At 40.7% G+C, this 23768-nt stretch overlaps 2 protein-coding genes across 2 annotated transcripts in view; one reads left to right on the top strand and one right to left on the bottom strand.

Moving 5' to 3' along the window:
• The window catches only part of ETFRF1 (electron transfer flavoprotein regulatory factor 1), a 305885-nt gene that overhangs the window by 13057 nt on the left and 269060 nt on the right, over positions 1 to 23768 (bottom strand). The gene's annotated exons all lie outside the window — the stretch shown is intronic.
• The window catches only part of DNAI7 (dynein axonemal intermediate chain 7), a 55182-nt gene continuing 33882 nt past the window's right edge, over positions 2469 to 23768 (top strand). Inside the window, exons 1-8 of the mRNA XM_082256140.1 lie at positions 2469 to 2568; positions 5797 to 5888; positions 7095 to 7199; positions 10119 to 10256; positions 12079 to 12225; positions 15711 to 15814; positions 18414 to 18708; positions 22034 to 22151. Of these exons, the coding sequence (XP_082112266.1) occupies positions 10131 to 10256; positions 12079 to 12225; positions 15711 to 15814; positions 18414 to 18708; positions 22034 to 22151 (790 nt within the window). The 5' untranslated portion in view covers positions 2469 to 2568; positions 5797 to 5888; positions 7095 to 7199; positions 10119 to 10130. The remainder of the gene's footprint in view (positions 2569 to 5796; positions 5889 to 7094; positions 7200 to 10118; positions 10257 to 12078; positions 12226 to 15710; positions 15815 to 18413; positions 18709 to 22033; positions 22152 to 23768) is intronic.

The following is a 23768-nucleotide window of genomic DNA, read 5'->3' as shown; positions in this document are numbered from 1 at the left end:
CTATACTCAATTGGACTAACCAACCTCCATCCCTCACTTACCTCCATGGCAAAGTCCAGTTTTTAATCCATTAACAATAAAATTCTGGCTGCACCTGTGCACTGATTCCCCTTTGACTTTAATGAGGTTAAACCCAGCAAATAGAGATCCTCCATATATATGGCTTCCTTCAAGTCAATGGGCCAATACTGAAGAGAATTTCACCATCAAAGGATGTAGACATCAGACTGGATCATGACTGTGTGGTGGGGGTGGGTATGGGGCTACGGTATGTTCAGTTTAGTTTAGGAGGCCTGAGGGGTAAGTTAGTTGAGTTAACCTGGACTTGTCCTTTAAGACATCCACATTGGCGTGCAATGGTAATGTACTAAGGATAGCTGATCTGTACACTGTACTTTGTATGTATGGGTCTGATACACTTTCCCTAGGCACAATGTCTCCATCTTCTGGCAAGAATTGATACTGCAGATTGTGGATTGGGTTTCACTGTTCTTTTGAAAACAAAGCATCTATCTATCTATCTATCTATCTATCTATCTATCTATCTATCTATCTATCTATCTATCTATCTATCTATCTATCTATCTATCTATCTATCTATCTATCTATCTATCTATCTATCTATCTATCTATCTATCTATCTATCTATCTATCTATCTATCTATCTATCTATCTATCTATCTATCTATCTATCTATCTATCTATCTATCTATCTATCTATCTATCTATCTATCTATCTATCTATCTATCTATCTATCTATCTATCTATCTATCTATCTATCTATCTATCTATCTATCTATCTATCTATCTATCTATCTATCTATCTATCTATCTATCTATCTATCTATCTATCTATCTATCTATCTATCTATCTATCTATCTATCTATCTATCTATCTATCTATCTATCTATCTATCTATCTATCTATCTATCTATCTATCTATCTATCTATCTATCTATCTATCTATCTATCTATCTATCTATCTATCTATCTATCTATCTATCTATCTATCTATCTATCTATCTATCTATCTATCTATCTATCTATCTATCTATCTATCTATCTATCTATCTATCTATCTATCTATCTATCTATCTATCTATCTATCTATCTATCTATCTATCTATCTATCTATCTATCTATCTATCTATCTATCTATCTATCTATCTATCTATCTATCTATCTATCTATCTATCTATCTATCTATCTATCTATCTATCTATCTATCTATCTATCTATCTATCTATCTATCTATCTATCTATCTATCTATCTATCTATCTATCTATCTATCTATCTATCTATCTATCTATCTATCTATCTATCTATCTATCTATCTATCTATCTATCTATCTATCTATCTATCTATCTATCTATCTATCTATCTATCTATCTATCTATCTATCTATCTATCTATCTATCTATCTATCTATCTATCTATCTATCTATCTATCTATCTATCTATCTATCTATCTATCTATCTATCTATCTATCTATCTATCTATCTATCTATCTATCTATCTATCTATCTATCTATCTATCTATCTATCTATCTATCTATCTATCTATCTATCTATCTATCTATCTATCTATCTATCTATCTATCTATCTATCTATCTATCTATCTATCTATCTATCTATCTATCTATCTATCTATCTATCTATCTATCTATCTATCTATCTATCTATCTATCTATCTATCTATCTATCTATCTATCTATCTATCTATCTATCTATCTATCTATCTATCTATCTATCTATCTATCTATCTATCTATCTATCTATCTATCTATCTATCTATCTATCTATCTATCTATCTATCTATCTATCTATCTATCTATCTATCTATCTATCTATCTATCTATCTATCTATCTATCTATCTATCTATCTATCTATCTATCTATCTATCTATCTATCTATCTATCTATCTATCTATCTATCTATCTATCTATCTATCTATCTATCTATCTATCTATCTATCTATCTATCTATCTATCTATCTATCTATCTATCTATCTATCTATCTATCTATCTATCTATCTATCTATCTATCTATCTATCTATCTATCTATCTATCTATCTATCTATCTATCTATCTATCTATCTATCTATCTATCTATCTATCTATCTATCTATCTATCTATCTATCTATCTATCTATCTATCTATCTATCTATCTATCTATCTATCTATCTATCTATCTATCTATCTATCTATCTATCTATCTATCTATCTATCTATCTATCTATCTATCTATCTATCTATCTATCTATCTATCTATCTATCTATCTATCTATCTATCTATCTATCTATCTATCTATCTATCTATCTATCTATCTATCTATCTATCTATCTATCTATCTATCTATCTATCTATCTATCTATCTATCTTATCTATCTCTATCGTTATTCTTGCATAATTATTATTTTGGGGTTATAACCTGCTTTTTTTTTTCATTCAGTCATCAAAAGTGACATCAGCCACCTCCCAGAAGAAGGGAAAGCCGAGCAAGGCAGAGAAACTGAGGCTACAAAAAGAGGAGGAAGAGCGGAAACAGAGGGAGGAAGGTTGTTATAATACAATCCAATGTTCTTTGTACAGTGTCCTCATTTCATGGACTCTTTGAAAGCCAAGACCTATTTTTTTTTTTTTAGCCCAGCCAGTATAATTACCCAGAATTTGCTGCTGAAATATCAAGTCAGACTTTCAGTGGGCGAGACTAATCTATAAACCAGGGATCCTCAAACTACGGCCCTCCAGCTGTTGCAGAACTACACATCCCATGAGGCATTGTAAAACTCTGAAATTCTCAGCCATGACTAGACATGATGGGAATTGTAGTTCCTGAACAGCTGGAGGGCCGTAGTTTGAAGACCCCTGCTATAAACTCATAGGTGAGGAAGGAGAGTTTCTTGGAATTACAGAAAGGAGAGCTCAGGGTATATGTTCACCTGTCTGCTGTTATTACTTAACTATAACTATAACTATTAGTCCTTCCACACATGCCAGGGTGCTAGGGGTAACCCTGGACTCTGCACTGTCCTTTCAGGCTCACATCCAATCCCTGTCCAAATCATGCCGCCTTAACCTCCGCAACATCGCTAGAATACGGCCCTTTTTAACCAATGACACCACCAAGCTCTTAATTCACGCCCTGGTTATCTCTCGCCTCGACTATTGCAACTCCCTCCTCATTGGATTACCCTTACATAGATTATCCCCCCTTCAATCCATAATGAATGCAGCTGCAAGACTTATCCACCTTACCAACCGTTCAGTGTCCTCCAACCCTCTCTGCCAATCCCTTCATTGGCTTCCACTCACCCAACGAATAAAATTCAAAGTGCTAACAACAGTTTACAAAGCCATCCACAACTCTGCCCCCAGCTACATCACTAACCTGATCTCAAAATATCAACCTAGCTGCTCTCTTCGGTCCTCCCAAGACCTCCTGCTCTCTAGCTCCCTTGTCACCTCTTCCCATGCTCGCCTCCAGGATTTCTCCAGAGCTTCTCCCATTCTTTGGAACTCTCTACCCCAATCTGTCCGACTGTCCCCTAATCTATCCATCTTTAGACGATCCCTGAAAACCCTTCTCTTTAAAGAAGCCTACCCGGCTACTAACTAATAACGCTGTTTCTCTTGCTCCATCAGCGCATCCCCCACAGCTATTGCCTTTTGTATCAATTGACCCTCCCTTTTAGATTGTAAGCTCTAACGAGCAGGGCCCTCTGATTCCTTTTGTTCCAAATTGTAGTGTAACTGTAATGTCTGCCCTCATTTTGTTAAGCGCTGCGCAAACTGTTGGCGCTATATAAATCCTGTATAATAATAATAATAATAATTACTTATTAATCCAGTAGGTGGGGTTGGAGCATGGTGCCTGCTAAACTGCTGCCTCTGTTGTCACCCTCCTTTTTTTATGCAGCAGGAGTGTTTTTTATTGTACAATTTGGTAGGTAAAGCAGTTACTGTATCTGTGTTTTAGGTGTGTATTTAGCTGTCTGTCTAGATTCACCCTTTATAAATGTATTTTACTTCTTGATGTGAAGTGACTCCTTTGTAGAGTTCACCCCATTCATTTTCATAACAAAGCTTTTACAGTTGCTAATAAAGCCATTAGGACAAGTTAGGCATCTTGTCTACAATGAGGGAAAAAAGTATTTGATCCCCTGCTGATTTTGTACGTTTGCCCACTGACAAAGAAATGATCAGTCTGTAGTTTTGATTGAAGATTTATTTTAACTGTCAGAGACAGAATAACAACAAAAAAATCCAGAAAAACGCATTTCAAAAAAGTTATAAATTGATTTCCATTTTATTGCATGAAATAGGTATTTGACCCCTTTGCAAAACATGATTTAGTACTTGGTGGCAAAACCCTTGTTGGCAATCACAGAGGTCGGACGTTTCTTGTAGTTGGCCACCAGGTTTGCACCACATCTCTGGGGGATTTTGTCCCACTCCTCCTTGCAGATCCTCTCCAAGTCATTAAGGTTTTGAGGCTCGAACCTTCAGCTCCCTCCACATATTTTCTATGGAATTAAGGTCTGGAAACTGGCTAGGCCACTCCAGGACCTTAAGGTGCTTCTTCTTGAGCCACTCCTTTGTGGCCTTGGTCGTGTGTTTTGGGTCATTGTCATGCTGCAATACCCATCCATGACCCATTTTCAATGCCCTGGCTGAGGGAAGGAAGTTCTCACCCAAGATTTGACAGTACATGGCCCCGTCTATTGTCCCTTTGATTTGATAAATTTGTCCTGTCCCCTTAGCAGAAAAATACCCCCAAAGCATAATTTTTCCACCTCTATGTTTGATGGTGGGGATGGTGTACTTGGGGTCATAGGCAGCATTTCCCCTCCTCCAAATACCGGGAGTTGAGTTGATGCCAAAGAGCTCTATTTTGGTCTCATCTGACCACAACACATTTGAGCAGTTCTCCTCTGAATCATTCAGATGTTCATTAGCAAACTTTAGATGGGCCTGTACATGTGCTTTCTTGAGCAGGGGGACCTTGCGGGCACTGCAGGATTTCAGTCCTTTATGGCGTAGTGTGTTACCAATTGTTTTTTTGGTGACTATGGTCCCAGCTGCCTTGAGATCATTGACAAGATTCTCCCATGTAGTTCTGGGCTGATTCCTCACCATTCTCATGGTCATTGAAACTCCATGAGGTGAGATCTTTCCATGAGCCCCTGACCGAGGGAGATTGACAGTTATTTTGTGTTTCTTCCATTTGCAAATAATCACACCAACTGTTGTCACCCTCTCACCAAGTTGCTTGGCGATGGTTTTGTAGTCCATTCCAGCCTTGTGTAGACCTACAATCTTGTTCCTGACATCCTTGGACAGCCCTTTGGTCTTGGCCATGGTGGGGAGATTGTAATCTGATTGATTACTTCTATGGCAGGTGTCTTTTATACAGGTAACAAGCTGAGATTTGGAGCACTCCCTTTAAGAGAGTGCTTCTAATCTCAGCTCATTACCTGTATAGAAGACACCTGGGAGCCAGAAATCTTGCTAAATCGACAGGGGATCAAATACTTATTTCACTCATTAAAATGCAAATCAATTTATAACTTTTTTGAAATGCATTTTTCTGGATTTTATTGTTGTTATTCTGTCTCTCACTGTTAAAATAAACTAACCATTAAAATTATAGACTGATCATTTCTTTGTCAGTGGTCAATTGTACAAATCAGCAGGGGAGCAAATACTTTTTCCCCTTTACTGTATGTAAAGAATGAAATGGATGAAAATGCAGCTCTCCTAAATACAATCATTCCTTCCCCCAGAGGAAGCTCAATTACTGGCGGAGCAGATCGAGGCCGCTCGCCTGGAGACAGAACGCCTGGAGAGGGAAGCGATTGAACGCCTAGAGGCAAAGGTAATCCATTCCAGGTGATCCTCTGAATCCAAACCCAAGATGTAGAGGTACATGTGAATCCACTGTGAGCAATGTACCAAGTTAAGTACCGTATATACTTGAGTATAAGCCGACTTTTTCAGCATGTTTTTTTAGGCTGAAAAAGCCCCCCTCGGCTTATACTCGAGTCACGGTCTCCCTCATCTGCACTCTGGTCAGTGCGCATGCGCTGCCGCTGCTCGGGAAAGCCCGTACACATTCGGGTATTCCCGGGCAGACGGCGCATGCGCAGTGACGTTTTGGCAATGAACAGCGCCATTTTTAAATGTAAGGTGCCCTCACCGAAAAGGTAAGTGAGACTCCTCTGCTTCTCCTGTATCATGCCCGCAGCACTGCATCTCCTGTACCATCTCCTGTGCCATGCCTGAACCATCTCCTGTGCCATGCCTTAACCATCTCCTGTGCCATGCTGGAACCATCTCCTGTTCCATGCCTGTACCATCTCCTGTGCCTGTACCATCTCCTTTGCCATGCCTGTACCATCTTCTGTACCATGCCTGAACCATCTCTTATGCCATGCCTGTACCATCTCTTGTGCCATGTCTGTACCATCCCCTGTGCCATGTCTGTACCATCTCCTGTGCCATGTCTGTACCATCTCCTGTGCCATGTCTGAACCATCTCCTGTGCCATGCCTGTACCATCTCCTTTACCATTCCTGTACCATCTCCTGTACCATGCCTGAACCATCTCCTGTACCATGCCTGAACCATTTCCTGTACCATGCCCACAGCCCTGCATCTCCTGTACCATTCCCACAGCCCTGCATCTCCTGTACCATGTCCGCAGCCCTGCATCTCCTGTACCATGTCCGCAGCCCCTGCACCATGCCCGTAGCCCCTGTTTTGGGTCTCGTGGTGGTCCAGTTGAGTCCAGTAGCTGCTGCATTTCCCACCCTAGGCTTAAACTCGAATCAATACGTTTTCCCAGTTTTTTGTGGTAAAATGAGGTGCCTCGGCTTATATTCGGGTCGGCTTATACTCGAGTGTATACGGTAAGTCATAGCAAACCAATCAGAATTTATCTTTGTATGAGCTAACTTCAGCAAACACTACATATGGGTGCTGATTTACACACCATCAGTTTTCCTTGAAGTTTGTTTAATGAATACTTCTGACTGTGTGCCATGTGAAATCCCCAAAAATTACCGCCAATCTTTCCCAACAGCAACTGGAGCACCGTGAGGAGGAACTGGGAGAATATCGTCTGCTGATTGATGAGAAACTGGAGGCTGCAGCTCGCTGGAAAAGGGACCTGCGCACACGAGCTAAGGTTTTTATCATTGCAGGAACTGGCTGTACTCAGTAACATTTTGATAGGCCGGTTTTGTTTATTAAAAATGTTTGAGTGCTATGTAGTTGGATGTTTACAGGGAGTATTATAAAAGACTAACCACAACCAATATTTTTATTATTTTTAACCACAACCAATATTTTTATTATTTTTAAGTTTGGATTAAGTGGTAAATGAAAAATTGTGTCAAATTTTTAGTCTGTTTGTGCCCCCACTGTGGGGATTTCCTATCACTTTCTGTTTCTGTGACGCTCATACAGGACATTGATGGTGCCGGTGTAACGTTAAAAAACCATACCCCGTGAAGAAACCATACCCTCGTCACGTCCGGTCTGAAACAGCTGAGCAGCGCAGCAGTGCGCATGCTCAGAGCCCCGGATACGCAATTGAACATGAAAGAATTTTAGAAGTGCGCATGCTCGGTGGGCATGAAATTATCACGGCACTGTGTATAATGTTCTAATTGCGGCGGGTACATTAAAACACTTCGGCTGCAACATCAATCATCTCCTCTGCTATCGCTGTAACTTCCCTCATCTCCGGTAATAAATATAAAAGCGGCGGCGGGTGTATGAGATGTAAATGACGGCGATCGCGGCTCTGTGATCCGCTTTTATATTTATTACCGGAGATGAGGGAAGTGACAGGGGAAGGAGCGGAGATGACTGATGTTGCATAGGAGCTGTTTTAATGTAAGTGCCGCAAGTTTAACTACTGTGAGAAATCCATACCCTCCGTAGGTGCACCGGAAGTGACGAGGGTATGGTTTTCTCATGGGTATGGTTTTTTCACGGAACACTGGATGTGACTGGGACACGGACAACAATAAAAAATCCTCCCCACTCTGTTAAAAATGTTTGTTTTGTTGCTGTGTCCTCAGAAAATTCTATCACTTCCTCTCCTAACAGGAAGTGAAAGAAGACTATCCACAAAATTGACACTGAGGGGAATGTAAACCTAACACTGGCTCAGCCCTTACTAACTAAAAGAAAAGAAAAAGGTTTCTGTCAGTTGGGATTTATCTCTTGCCCGCAGCTACAGACATTATTACGCTGCATCAGCACTGGTCTGTAAACAAATTTGTATTCCTAGCTGTTGGGTATGTAGGAGAAGTGATACAGGCAGCCCCCAATCCTTGCTCGACTTCCCCACCCACCATATGTCCTGGGCTTATCTGTCCTTCCTGGTTACCTGAGACCAGTATTAGAATTGAGATTAGCATGGGATCAGGGAACATCTATTCACTAACAAAAAAAAAAAGACAAGTGGTCTGGAAAACCAGGCAACAAAAACATTGGACTTTAAGGGCACATCATAAGATAAACCACATGACAACACAACATAATATTGAATATTTTATTTACAGATATACAAATAAAAACCAAAATTCATAAATCTGAGGTGATGCACCTCAATTGGAACAAAGATAGTAACAATACATCCAATGCCTTGTTTCCACTCAGCGGAGCGGTTCGGGTCAGTACAGTTTGGAAGGGTTAAAAATGGTCCGGTCTATTCAGGTGAGCGTTTCCACTGCAAGTCGGGCCACCAGGGACCATGCAGGGTTTACACCAAATGAGGCGTTTGTTTTGCTCTTTCATTTGATGTGAGCATTGAAGTTTTCCTGTCCGCCAATCAGTGGAATCTATGGTGTGACGCCAGTAGCTCCGCCCTAACCGTACCGTACCATTTCCTATGGCCCTACATCTGAAGCAGGACCAGGAATGGCGCGGTTTGGTTCGGTTGTATGGGCCACTTTCATAATGGAAACACTCAAATTAGCGTACCGTACCAAACCGATCCGCTCAGTGGAAACGAGGCACAAGTGTACTCCTGTGTCTGATACATATCACCGAGATGTAGATACACAATGCATGGCTGGAAGAATATGCTAATGGTCAACGCGTTTCGCAGTATGCTTCACCAGAACCATAGGTATAGGAGGATATTCTTTTCTCGAGGCACAAGGGGTTAATTTGGCTTTGGGCAGACACAGGGGCCAAGGAAGACGAACACTATTGTGGATATCTTGTTACCAGAGTAGTAATTCTAAAATGTTCACTGTTGGGTAGACACAGGTGAGGTGCTAAAACGTGGAGTGGGATTTCCCAGTTTTCCCAAAACTATAGAACCAGGCTCGTGGCAATAGAAGTATCAGGGAAGCAAATAATCAGCTATCACTGGTATGGGTAAAAATCTAAGTGACGGCTGTATTCAAAATCCCAAATGGATTCCTATTCACAGTATAAAATGTAATCCAGATAGAGTGATTCAAAGGCAGTTTGGGGCCCAGATATAGTTAGAAAGATCACTAAAATAAAATCCCGGATGATTGAATACAGCGTCCAAAGGAAACACAGGGACCAATATATGGGGGATCTTCAAAGTAGAAGGAAGTCATCCTAGGGTAAGAAAAACATCCCGGATGTCTGTGTGGGACCCCTTACTACTGCCCCAATATGTGCATCGCTACAGTGTCCCAGATATTACCGTTAAGCACCTCCAGAAGCACCTGTATCGCTCAACGAGCTAACCTCCCGTGCTTAGTATGAACCCAGAAACACTCAGCTCTGAGCACTTCTGGGTTCAGAGCTGTCAGTATCTGGTTGCTCTTTGCTCAATCAGCCTAAGTAGGGTAAATAGGAGACATTAGTTGACTAATAGAGATTATACACTGTATTAAAAATGTAAAGGTTTTTCTCCTTACGCTATTTAAATGTTTTAGTTGAATTTAGGCTCCTAAAAGATATGTGTAGTCCTCATTCTAGAAAAACAAAAGAGGTTGAAAGAAGATTCTTTATTGCAGAAGGACAAGAGCAAATATCTTCAGCGGACCACTTAAATTTTATTGAAATTGCTGGGTCAGCATATTGTTATCTAATATGTTCCATTTTACAGTGGGATCGCTACATGCTCTGTGATGGGAGTCCAGATCCTTCTGTATGCCAGGAGATCAACAGCTTCATGAGCCTGTGGAGTGAAGAGACAAAAGAAGACTTTCAATCAGTGCTGAACAAGAGCAATCTTGTCCTCAGTGTAAGTTTTTGGCTGCCTCAATCTTGTATGGTGAATCTCTCCTGACTTGTATACAGAGCTTCACTAACTGAACAGTGCAAAGCCTTCATAAAACACAAAGCCCGTGCATGCCTTGCACTAATACAGCCTAATGTTGTTAGATCTAATGTAGATTGTACAATTAGATTGTAAGTTGAAGGTTGAGCCTAAAGGCCGTACACATGCACCGATTATTGGCCGTAAATTTTCGGCCAACGTCCGATCGGCCGATTATCGGCTTGTTAGTATGATGCTTCCGACAACCGACTGCGACTTTTCGGCTGAACAAAATCTGGTGTGCAGGCTATAAAATTTTTGTTGGCCAACAACAGAATGGCTGATTGTTCGTCAGTCAGTACAGATTTCGGCCGACAAAAATGTGATGATCAAGACTGGGCATGCTCAGTGAAGAAAAAACACACGAAAAGTAGACCAGAACATGACATCACGTCTGCAGTTGGTTGTTGTTGGCCGACAAAATTCGTGTGCAGTCTAGAGCACATTTCAACCAACACAACAACACTGGACAAAAGACGGCCGATCGGTCGGCCAACAATCGGTGCGTGTGTACGGGGCTTTAATCTCCAATTTATACTACTGTAATCCATTAGGCCTCTTTCTTATGGGGCGAAATACGTCCAAGCGGATCTGCCTGCTTAGCAGGGGATCTCAATGCTGATCCCTGCTGAGCAGGCAGATGTCAGGTCCGTGTCTGCTCTGCATAGCCTTCTACTCTCTATGGGGCGATCGGATGGAAACGGACTGCATTTCTGTTTCCATCTGATTGTCATCTGATACACCGGACAGACGGCGAACATATCCCCATCCGTCTGTTTTTAGAAGACTGGATCGGATGCCAGCAGGTAACAGCGGACATATGTTATATGTCATAGATTTTAGCAGGAAAAACAGGCAAAGTGAAATGAAAAGCCATTATTTGTCTGGTTGTTAAAAATAGAGAGTATTATGTCTTTTGAGGATTGCCACTCTTAGTGATGTGTGTTGAAAATGGTTGCAATTTGGCTATAGTAACACATGACCTCAGATTGAGATTTCAGTGAATGGGGATGTTATTACTAAAGCTGGATACACACTATCCAACTTTTGTGGTTAGATTTCCTTCAGATTTACCTTTCTATGTAGTACAAGGGCCTGCCAGATTGCACACAAATTGAAAGTGTTTAGGTCTGACCTCATATTATATGGTTTTGGTAAAGCCCCGTACACACGTACCGATTGTCGGCCGTAAATATTCGGCCAACGACCGATCGGCCGATTGTAGGCTTGTTAGTATGATGCTTCCAACAGCCGACAGCGCATTTTCGGCCGAACAGAATCTGTCGTGCAGGCATTAAAATTTTTGTTGGCCAACACCAGAACGGCCGATTGTTCGCCAGTCAGTACAGATTTCGGCCGACAGACAGTAGATTAGCAAGACTGGGCATGCTCAGAAAAGAAAAAATACCAGGAAAGTTAACCATCACATGTTGTTTGCTGTTGTTGGCCGACAAAATTCGTGTGCAGTCTTTTGCAGTTTAACAGACACGACAGCCCTGGACAAAAGACGGGCGATCGTTCGGCCGACGATCAGTACGTGTGTACGGGGCTTAAGTCTAAAGGAAAAAGTCTTCAGAAAATCTTATAGTGTGTATGGCCCATTACTCTGTGTCAATGCAGCAAAAATTCTCATTCTATCTCTGGACTGTGGGATTCACACAGTGCAAGAAGCTCATTATGACGGTATTAAAATAAACAGACACTTTATAAAGTGTGAATAATGGAGGTGTCTTTTCATTTTTTTTAGTTGATTGAAGAACTTGAGTTCCTCCTTCATGACACTCCCGCTGAGGATCTGCTAGAGAGTGATGCCGCACAGTACGCACAGACAATCCAGCAGCTGCAAAGTCTACTGCAACAAAAATTTGATGATGCCACTGAGCATCTTCTGAAGGTGTGGAATAAAGTTGTATATGACATTGAATGACATTGTAATGATATCACGTGCTGGACACACGAAAAGCTGTAGCTAGCGGCCATGTTGTTCAGGAATCATAGTTCAGCCATGGCAGTCTTGTAGAACAGTTACACATTGCAGCAGTGATCTTACCACCCTCCCTCCTCCTTTAATTGATGGAATTCATGGGCTTGAATTTAACACACTTCAAAATAGCCATCTTCTCAGCAGAAACCAGCACTTAGGCCATTGCAGAGCTGCAAACAGCTAATTGAGTTCTGGCAGGATGTTTGTTAGGTCTGCTGAACCAGACCTATCGTAAAACTATGACCAAATCCATTAGGAATACATAGCATGTCATAAAATGAAACACAGAACTAATGGGGATCGTAAAAGGCATTCAGGTCCAAAAGTTGACCCTTTAGAGACCTCTGCAAATGGAAAACCTAACAAATCCACAAATGATTCATAAAGTCAGACAGGAACATGACACATTAATATTTAGTTACTATTTAAATGGGGAATTTTATATGGAGCAAATCAAGGTCATACATGATTGAGCTAGCACCTACAGATGGGAACATGGAAGTCAAATGTCTCCTGGGTGACAGGTTTATCTGAGATACCCTGTGTTTGATACCCCTGGACGTAAAATTCAATACTGAACAATAATCTATCAGTTTCAAGAATGCAACCAATACATATTGGAAGATATTAGTAGTAGTATAAAAGTGTGTGTTAAAGAGGGAAATTATATTGTCATATCCCCAGTGACATCCCATGGCTACGCCTAAGATGTTTATTTGGTCAGAGGGTATCTGTCAACCCCCCTTTGATCCCAGAGAAAAAGGGAGATGCCAAGACAGTTGTCAGTTCTCCTTTACCATCAAATCAGGAACATCTGTCAAGTTTGAGAACCAATAACACCTGGCTCATCGACTTAACTCTGATCAACCCAAGAACATTGCACAAGTACTCTCCTTCTCGGTTTTATTTCTCTGTTGCAGAATTATGTCTTTATTTCTGTTAAACCCCTTTTTTTCTGTAAATATGTTACAGTATCTCACAAAAGTGAGTACAGCCCTCACATTTTTGCAAATATTTTATCATATTTTTTCATGTGACACACTGAAGAAATTACACTTTTCTACAATGTAAAGTATTGAGTGTACAGCTTGTATAACAGTGTAAATTTGCGGTCTTCTTGGAGGTGTGTTTGGGGTCGTTATGTTGGAATACTGCCCTGCGGACCAGTCTCCGAAGGGAGGGGATTATGCTCTGCTTCAGTATTCAGTATTTCACAGTGCACGTTGGCATTAATGGTTCCCTCAGTGAACTGTAGCTCACCAGTGTCGGCAGCACATATGCAGCCCCAGACCATGACACTCCATCCAACATGCTTGACTGTAGGCAAGACACACTTGTCTTTGTACTCCTCACCTGGTTGCCGCCACACACGACACCATCTGAACCAAATAAGTTTATCTTTGTCTCATCAGACCACAGGACATGGTTCCAGTAATCTATGTCCTTAGTCTGCTTGTCCTCAGCAAACTGTTTGCGGGCTTCCTTTTCTGTAGAAGAGGCTTTCTTCTGGGATGACAGCCATGCAGACCAATTTGATGCAGTGTGCGGCGTATGGTCTGAGCACTGACAGGCTGACACCCCACCCCTTCAACCTCAGCAGCAATACTCATACTATTTCCCAAAGACAACCTCTGGATATGATGCTGAGCATGTGCACTCAACTGCTTTGGTCGACCATGGCGAGGCCTGTTCTGAGTGAAACCTGTCTTGTTAAACCACTGTATGGTCTTGGCCACCATGCTGCAGCTCAGTTTCAGGGTCTTTGCAATCTTCTTATAGCCTAGGCCATCTTTATGTAGAGCAACAATTCTTTTTTTCAGATTCTCAGAGAGTTCTTTGCCATGAGGTGCCATGTTGAACTTCCAGTGACCAGTATAAGAGAGTGAGAGCGATAACATTAAATTTAACACACCTGCTCCTCATTCACACCTGAGACCTTGTAACACTAATGAGTCACATGACACCGGGGAGGGGAAATTGATAATTGGTCCCAATTTGGACATTTTCACTTAGGGGTGTACTCACTTTTGTTGCCAGTGGTTTAGACAATAATGGCCGTGTGTTGAGTTATTTTGAGGGGGACATCAAATTTACACTGTTACACAAGCTGTACATTCACTACTTTACATTGAAGCAAAGTGTCATTTCTTCAGTGTTATCACATGAAAAGATACAATAAAATATTTACAAAAATGTGAGTGGTGTACTCACTTTTGTGAGATACTGTATTTGCACCAATTTTGACCTTTTCATTAATAAACCCTATTCTGAAAAGTGTTAAAAACTGTCTTTAAGGCTCTTTTAATGCAGACTAAACAAATTCTTGTCTCTTGAAGAGTGCTACTGTAGTATAAATCTCTGAATATGCCTGTCTGCGGTGACAGTGTGTGTACAAATGTTTATTTTAAAATCATACTTGTAATGCTAAATTTGTGGAAGTCCCGACTCTTCGGTAAAAGTCAGCGGTGGCAGTTAAAAGGTTAATTGCTTAATTAGCTCAGTGACAATTGCTCTCAGGCTGCTTGCATCTAGATTGGGTCCTGCAAGCTGGAAAATCTTTGTGTTGGGTGAAGCTGAGAGTAGCATTGTTACCCAAGTGACAAGGCGGTTTGAGATTGGCCAGTCCTTTGTCACGAGTTAGTGAGGAGGGCAGGGATCTGATACCCACGTCAATCACAGACATATTAGTAGCACTTTTTTGTGTGTGTGTATCAGGCGGCCCTAGTGTTGAGAATGCAAAATCTGGTGCAGGCCAGCACAGAAACCAATCTGCTTCAGGTTTTATTGTCAAAGTTTAATCGAATAGGGCTCTTTCACACGGGCGTTCCGTATGTCCGTTTTTCATCCCATCCGTTTGCGGATGAAAAACGGACATAATGTATCTCTATGTAAATACGGATGTCATCGGATGATCATCCTCTGACATCCGTTTTTTGTCAGTTCAGTTCAGTTCAGTTCAGTTTTTTTGAACGGAGGAGAACCCTATTTTTTCTTCCTTTCAAAAAACGGAACTGAAGCAAAAACGGATGTCAGTGGTGTCATCCGCAGACATCCGTTTTTACATAGACATGCATTATGTCAGTTTTTCATCCGCAAACGGATGGGATGAAAAACTGACATACGGACCGGATGACACAAGTGTCATCCGTGTCCGTTACAAAAAAAAAAAAGGAACGCCCATGTGAAAGAGCCCATAAGCTGAAGTTAGAAGCTGATTGGCTACCATGCACAGCTGCACCAGATTTTGCACTCTCCGGTTAAAAGTATTGGATACTTGTAAAGCTTCTCTATGTCCATGAAATGCGAGGCTTCCTGGCTCCAGGCATACAGCAGGACCCTGCTCGCAGCCATAGTGCTGTTAATTAACCAACTGATCTTTTGTATTTCGCTTCCAGAATGCAGCAGCTCTGTCTGACATCGACACAGGAAATATGCAGACGGTCATAACAAATAAAAATGTCAAACTATGCATCTGGGCTAATCTTAACAAGAACCCAAGGTATGACAATCACACACCGTCACACTGACACTCCTGACCAGTTGTAATTTCATTGATAAAATTGACACTGGAACTAGAGATTTTAGTAGACTAAAATACGACTAAAACTAAAATAGCATTTTAGTCAAAAGATAATGACTAAAACTAAATCGAAATTTGATGTCAAAATTTACACTGCACTACCACATAAGAATAAGTAGAGGGCATCTACTAAGCTGTTAAAAGAAACAAAATTAAGAAAAAGGCTTTTCTTATTTTTCTTTTTCTTAATATTAAAGCTTTATGTACACCAGACGTTTGAAAACCTCTCCTGAACGCTGGAACTTAACAGCTAGTAACCGATGGGTAAAAACGTCAGTTTTGGCGCGTTTACATGCAAGTTTAGCGGCGTTTAAGTTTAGAAACATGTAAAATGGTCAGAAATGTATCCCCATTGAAAACACCTAAAAAACAAAGCGCTTATAAACAGGAGTTACCGCGTTTAGACGCGTTTGTACGCTGTTACAAGCATTTGGCATTTCAAATGCCAATAAACTTCTGTCTGAACGCCTCTAAACGACTATAAACGTCTCAGTGTACATGGACAGATAAAATAACATAGAGGAGAGTTCAGGGGCTGCTGAAAAAAACTTCCCAACTGCTCCTAAACGTCCGTTTATCAGCAGCAGTGTGCATGAGGCCTTAATGTTGGTAATATACTCAGGTGCACTTCTGTTTGTCAAAAAGAAATATTTTCGTTTGTGTAGGAAACATGTTTTTTTTTTTTTTTTTATAAAGACGTTTGTATCAAATGGTAAAAAACAACAAAATGTATAATGTAGGTATACTGGACAGCCACTGACATATCTCGTGAATATTTAAAATGAAAACAGGCACCAAGAGCAGTTTTGATAAAAAAGCATAAAACAAAACTTTACTGGACATCATAAACACATAAAGCTTCCTTACACATAAAAGTTACCATAAAAAGTTACCATAAACAAATACACCTTAAACACACAACCCTTGTCCCAAGAATATCGAATAAATACTTAGCTCTGGTGGTGGATTCAGCAGCTTCCAATGGATCTCTGCAGCAACAGGACAAAGGTCTTGGCTGCATTTTTCTCCAAACAGCCAACCTTCCAAACAAACAAGCAAAGCTACATCATGGATGTTTTCTCTGTGACCCTCAGAGGAGAGAGGGTGAGGTAAAAAGGGCAAAAGGGGCTTTTCTCATTCAAAATTACTCCTTTTATAGCCCTGTATACAAAAAGGCCACCCACAGGATGTGGTCATATCTTTTGACCACTCCTAGGTCACTTTGCAGCAACACATGGCTGCACATCCCCCACAACCACATGGCTCATTAAATATGCAGCAGCCATTTTAAAACCACCTGTGGGTGAGAGAGATTATTACACATGTATGGGAACATTTGTAAAAAATCCACAACTGATACAACATTATATATCAGCTAAATCTGTGTCTATAGTGCATGTTCAAACCTTAATACCATAAATAATAACATGTCATTCGATTATTACTCCTGGCGTATATAATGAGTTTGGAAATTCTAGATAAATGCTTAAATGCATTACAATTTAACTAAACCCATTCGATTTTAGTTGACTAAAAAGTACTGGAGATTTTAGTTGACTAAAATATGACTAAAACATTTCAGATGACTAAAATACAACTAAAACTAAAATGGCATTTTAGTGAAAAGACTATGAGTGAAACTAAATCGAAATTTGACGTCAAAATTAACAATGCTCCTGACCTGGTTATAGCTTTGTAGGCTTAATGGTAAACTGGTGCTATTAGGTCATGTACTGGAATTATGGCAGCCAGTTGGACATCAGGTGATTTTTCTTGGTGTACAGTGTGGTTCCCCAGGTGTATCCTACAACATCAAGCTGCCCTTCCCTATCTGAACACGTCAGCTTCCTCCAGCCCCAACAACGCATCAACTTTTCAGAACAGAATGGGTCGCTTTGCAGTTGGTAAAAAAATTATTTGTGGACTTCTCTTTCTCCGACTCTCCAGGACACACCTATTTTGAATGCCACCACTGCAATCTTACAATAGCCCTTGGGTCCCAGGTGTCCAAGCATTAATCTATAGTTCAGCTCATGCACACCTTTGACTCAAGAGCCATTGTGGGGTTCCAGCGATGGTGTTCAGATATCAGATATGATCATCATCAGCACTGCAGAGTGTCATGAGGGTGTTTTGATGTTTTCCCAGGAACTGTAATGTACATTCCCTCTTGAGCAGATACTACCCCCATAAAACACTGCAGGGTGCTGTGCATGAAGGCTTATCAAAGAGATGGGATCTTTCACTGATGACCCCTTGCCATACACATTCAGATGGGTAGTCTTGCTTCATTGGTCCTAGGAGGCATTCAGTAGTGACTACAGATGGCCCACTGATAGCCAAAATAGTTTTGCTGCAATATTAGCCGACTATACAGATATATCAAATAACTGTTTAATACCAGTGCGAATGCATGAAAATGTTGCATACTCCAATATATTGAAAGCTGATAGAAATCTTCTAATAAGTTTCCAGATGTATGACAAGCATAACACTGAGCTGCCTCTCATCCTTGTAGATTCAGAGGTTACAAATTTGAAGAAGAAGGCATCTCCTTTGACTTGCCAAAACCACTAGCACTAAGCAACATTGCAGTCCGTATCCTGCACACCAACTATGACCACCTGTCCTGCCAGAGTCCGACCTTCCGGCCGCACATCAAGGAGACAGAGGAGAACAAGGCTGCTGAGACCATGAGACCAGAGAGTGTGGTTGAGGAATGGAAACCAACCGAAGAGGAGGAGGAGGAGGAGAAACCAGAGCCAGGGAATGTTGCTGCAATGGAGGATGAGGTGCAATCTGAGGGGAGAAAGGTGAGTGACTATGAGATGGGCACTGTATGCCTTGTACATTCGGTATGACTGCTACCTGTTGCGACTCTCATTCCTCTCTGCTCTTGCAGTGCTGAGCTTGTCAATCAGCATTCCATACTGCGCACAAACCTGTATCCAGGGCCAGCCTGAGGGGTAGGCAAAAGAGGGTGCTGCTTTAGATTCTTCCGCAGAAAGAAGGGCAAGCATGCAGGCCCTGCAGAAGTAGTCCACAGCCTATGGGGTCATGCATTTCAACTTGAGTTTTAAAGGACCTTGTCCCAGCACTGCCTGTGTCCCTCACTGAACATTTTGCATATGGCGTTCTGCTCATATACTGTATTCTAACTTATGGTTTTCATACTGTATACAGCTCCACTCTTCTCCAGAAAATACCTGATACAATCTGATGTGGGTTAACGTGTTTTTAACTTAAAAGAAGGAAATACACATTCAATCTTAGATCCAGCTGCCCTCTCTAACAATTTTTTAAAAATTCCAGATATACTAGCTTGATTTTTGAAGGCCTTTTGTTGTTAACCAAGTGACATCCCAGGGTCCTTCTCCAATGTGGGTGGTCCTCAATACTGCAAAATGCATTGCTGACATTATGACATCATCATAACTTTCTGTAGTGTTGTACTGTGAGCTTAGATCCCCAAGGTGACACACCCCAGGGGGCATGTTCATGACAGCCCAGCCCTAGACTCACATTGTCATTTAACCAGGATGATGAGTGCCACCTAGTGGACAAGCATAGCTTCTGCAGGAAACAAGGCTATGTTGAAGGCAAGTACTTCAGCAAAAGCTGCATTTCATATTTTACTTCATGCAAGGAAATCTATTTCTTTCACTCAACCTAGAACTTTTTAAAAGTACAACAAGTGAGAATCTCCCAAATACAGCTACAGACAAGTTAAAAAAATCTTGACAGTTACTCTGACTCTTTCACAGCCAAGCAAAAAATAAAAAAATGAACTGGAGTTATAATTTAAATGTCTTCAGATCATTTCAAGCGGCGGGGAATTTGAAGACTTCATATTTGATCAAATATTTTGATCCAAAAAGGGAAGTGAGATTGTTTGGATTTCTGTGAGAATAATAACATTATTATAATAACATTATTATTGAATATTCTGGACTAATTGCTGTCTTCAGCTAGTGTGACCCAACCATATATAGAAACCAACTACTTGAACAGATGGAATTTTTAATGTGCTAATAGAATGTATGCTTTAGATCGGTAAATATCACAATATGTACAAACCCAATTCCAAAAAAGTTGGGACACTGTACAAATTGTGAGTTAAAAAAGGAATGGACTAATTTACAAATCTCATAAACTCATATTTTATTCACAATATAATATTGATAACATATCAAATGTTGAAAGTGAGGCATTTTGAAATGTCATGCCAAATATTGGCTCATTTTGGATTTCATGAGAGCTACACATTCCAAAAAAGTTGGGACAGGTAGCAATTGGAGGCCGGAAAAGTTAAATGTACATACAAGTTACAGCTGGAGGACCAATTTGCAACTTATTAGGTCAATTGGCAACATGATTGGGTATAAAAAGAGCCTCTCAGAGTGGTAGTGTCTCTCAGAAGTCAAGATGGGCAGAGGATCACCAATTCCCCCAATGCTGCAGCGAAAAATAGTGGAGCAATATCAGAAGGGAGTTTCTCAGAGAAAAACTGCAAAGAGTTTGAAATTATCATCATCTACAGTGCATAATATCATCCAAAGATTCTGAGAATCTGGAACAATCTCTGTGCATAAGGGTCAAGGCTGGAAACCCATACTGGATGCCCATGATCTTCGAGCCATTAGATGGCACTGCATCACATACAGGAATGCTACTGTAATGGAAATCACATCATGGGCTCAGGAATACTTCCAGAAAACATTGTCGGTGAACGCAATCCATCGTGCCATTCGCTGTTGCCGGCTAAAACTCTATAGGCCAAAAAAGAGGCCATATCTAAACACGATCCAGAAGCACAGGCGTTTTCTCTGGGCCAAGGCTCATTTAAAATGGACTGTGGCAAAGTGGAAAACTGTTCTGTGGTTAGACGAATCAAAATTTGAAGTTCTTTTTGGAAAACTGGGACGCCATGTCATCCGGACTAAAGAGGACAAGGACAACCCAAGTTGTTATCAGCGATCGGTTCAGAAGCCTGCATCTCTGATGGTATGGGAGTGCGTGTGGCATGGGCAGCTTACACATCTGGAAAAGCACCATCAATGCTGAAAGGTATATCCAAGTTCTAGAACAACATATGCTCCCATCCAGACATCGTCTCTTTCAGGGAAGACCTTGCATTTGCCAACATGACAATGCCAGACCACATACTGCGTCAATTACAACATCATGGCTGCGTAGAAGAAGGATCCGGGTACTGAAATGGCCAGCCTGCAGTCCAGATCTTTCACCTATAGAAAACATTTGGCACATCATAAAGAGGAAGATGCGACAACGAAGACCTAAGACAGTTGAGCAACTAGAAGCCTGTATTAGACAAGAATGGGACAACATTCCTATTCCTAAACTTGAGAAACTTGTCTCCTCAGTCCCCAGAAGTTTGCAGACTGTTATAAAAAGAAGAGGGGATGCCACACAGTGGTAAACATGGCCTTGTCCCAACTTTTTTGAGATGTGTTGATGCCATGAAATTTAAAATCAACGTATTTTTTCCCTTAAAATTATACATTTTCTCAGTTTAAACATTTGATATGTCATCTATGTTGTATTCTGCATAAAATATTGAAATTTCCAAATCATTGCATTCTGTTTTTATTCACAATTTGTACAGTGTCCCAACTTTTTTGGAATCGGGTTTGTATTTTTTTTTTTTTTATTACTCACAAGCTGGTAAACATATAGAAAAAAGAAAGATACCTAAAAAGCCAACAGGGAAATTTGAGGTACATTCAGGAGTTTTTCTCTGTAAGCCTAACCCCCTTTACCACCACACCCAGTGAATATGTATGTTATGTAGTTCTGAGGTCTTTTAAATTCCTTAGATTCCACGCATGTAGATTCCAGTGGCGGAAAGAGTGCAGCCTTCTCAGCCTCACACTGCTTCTTATGGAGACAATGGGAGATCTATGGTTTAATAAAAGATAATAATAAGACATATATAGAGTTGATCATATTTTAATATAAATCATACAAAACACAAAGTAAACTCCTAATTGATGATATGATAATGGATGTTTGATCCAGGAAAGAAAGTCATATTGTTTGGTTTTCTGGGTGAATGTATACTGCCTGCTGAGCAATGGGAGCTCCTCACAGACTGATTTATTCTTTGTGTGGGTTTAGAGTGCCCTCAGTTCCATGTCACAGAGAGAGGACACAGAGAATGAAGTTGAGCCCCTGGAGAAGACTGTCACTGAGGCTGACCAGACAACAGAGAGCCAGCCTGGGGACATATTAGAAGGTCAGTGCATTGTAGTTATAAGAAATTAAAGGGTCAGACTGTTCTGGAAGACAACCACTACACCTCCCTTGTCATTATGGTTCAGTACCATGAATATCATCATACACTTGAAGGAACTCTTAGCATTTGACAACAACAAACTAAATCACTTTCATACTTACTAAAGAATTAACTCCATTATGCATCCTCTACCGCTACCCTCATTGGAGTAGCTAACTGTAAGTAGAAATCCTACAATACGATGGGGCTCATCCCATGTTGGATCCACCCCACTTACCCCCACCTAAACTTCTTACACCCATGATCCCATCTTTATGTGTTCACAACATGCCACAAGTCTCCCGTATTCAATTGGGCCATTACCCAAAACCTGAAACTCCCACCTTCACTTCAGACTCCTAAATTCTCTATGCACATAACCCCAATGGATCACTACAAACAAACTCTAAAACCCAGCTGTAAGCCTCTCAAACCCCACACTCTATAATCTATATTATATACCACAGCACAGTTTTAATATAGGATATTAAAACTGTACTGTGTTTTTTTGTTTCTTCTTTTATTTGTACCCTTTAAAAATGCAATAAAGATTTAACCATAAAAGGGGTTAGACTGCCTAAAAAGGATTTTCAGTTATACTGTATATGACCAGGGCCCTCTGATTCCTCCTGTAATGAATTGTACCTTTACTGTCTGCCCTCGTGTTGTAAAGCACTGTGCAAACTGTTGGCGCCATATAAATCCTGTATAATAATAATAATAATAATAATAATAATAATATGGATGCAGGGGAACACAGGTCATTTTTTTTGTCAATTTCGAATAAGAGTACCGAATCATAAAAATTTGCAAATAACATGAAAAGTTTTTTTAATTTTAAAAAATCAGAAAAATTGATTTTGTTGAACGTTTTCCTTCCTGTATTGAACTCCACTATACTGTATGTCTTTGTAGACTCTTTACCAGACCCTTATCCGAACATTCTTCTCCGCAGGTCAGAAAAGGGGGAATGAATGAGCGCCCTCCCTTTGAACCAGACCACATGCTCTCAACATGGTAGGGGTGCTTTGGGGCAGAAAGGGCTTCTTCCCCACAACCCTGGCCCATGGTTCTGGGGGTCTGCAGGCAGGGGAATTATCAGAATCTGCAAGCCCCCAGGCCCCCCCCATGTGAAGGAGTAGGGGTACATAGTACCCCTACTCATTCACCAAAAAAGTGTAAAAAGTAAATAAAAACACGTTTTTGACAATTCCTTTTATAAAAAATAAAAAAAAAATGTCCCCTGCTGTAGAACCATAGTCAACCATGATGCCCGCCGACCTAGGAAAAAAAACTCCCATTCCGATGAAGGCTCCCGCCGTCTGCTAGCTCTGCTATCTGACAGTTCTTAAATAGCTAACGGTGCAGGGCAACATCACCTGGATGTGACATTGACCCAGCCTGCCCTGGATGATGACGTCACAAGGAGAAGGGAACATTTTTTTAAAATCTTTAAATAAAGGAATTGTCAAAAACTTGGGGGGGGGGTACTATGTACAAAATTTTCAGAGTGGTTTCGGATGGGCCAAAAAATGATCAACCGAATTCTGTGTGAAGAATAGCTGGTTGTTAAGACTC

The sequence above is a fragment of the Pelophylax lessonae genome (genome assembly GCF_965119305.1).
Source record: "Pelophylax lessonae genome assembly, chromosome: 4".
NCBI lineage: Eukaryota > Metazoa > Chordata > Amphibia > Anura > Ranidae > Pelophylax > Pelophylax lessonae.
The sequence above is the reverse complement of the archived record's forward strand: the minus strand, read 5'-3'. Positions and strand labels throughout refer to the sequence as shown.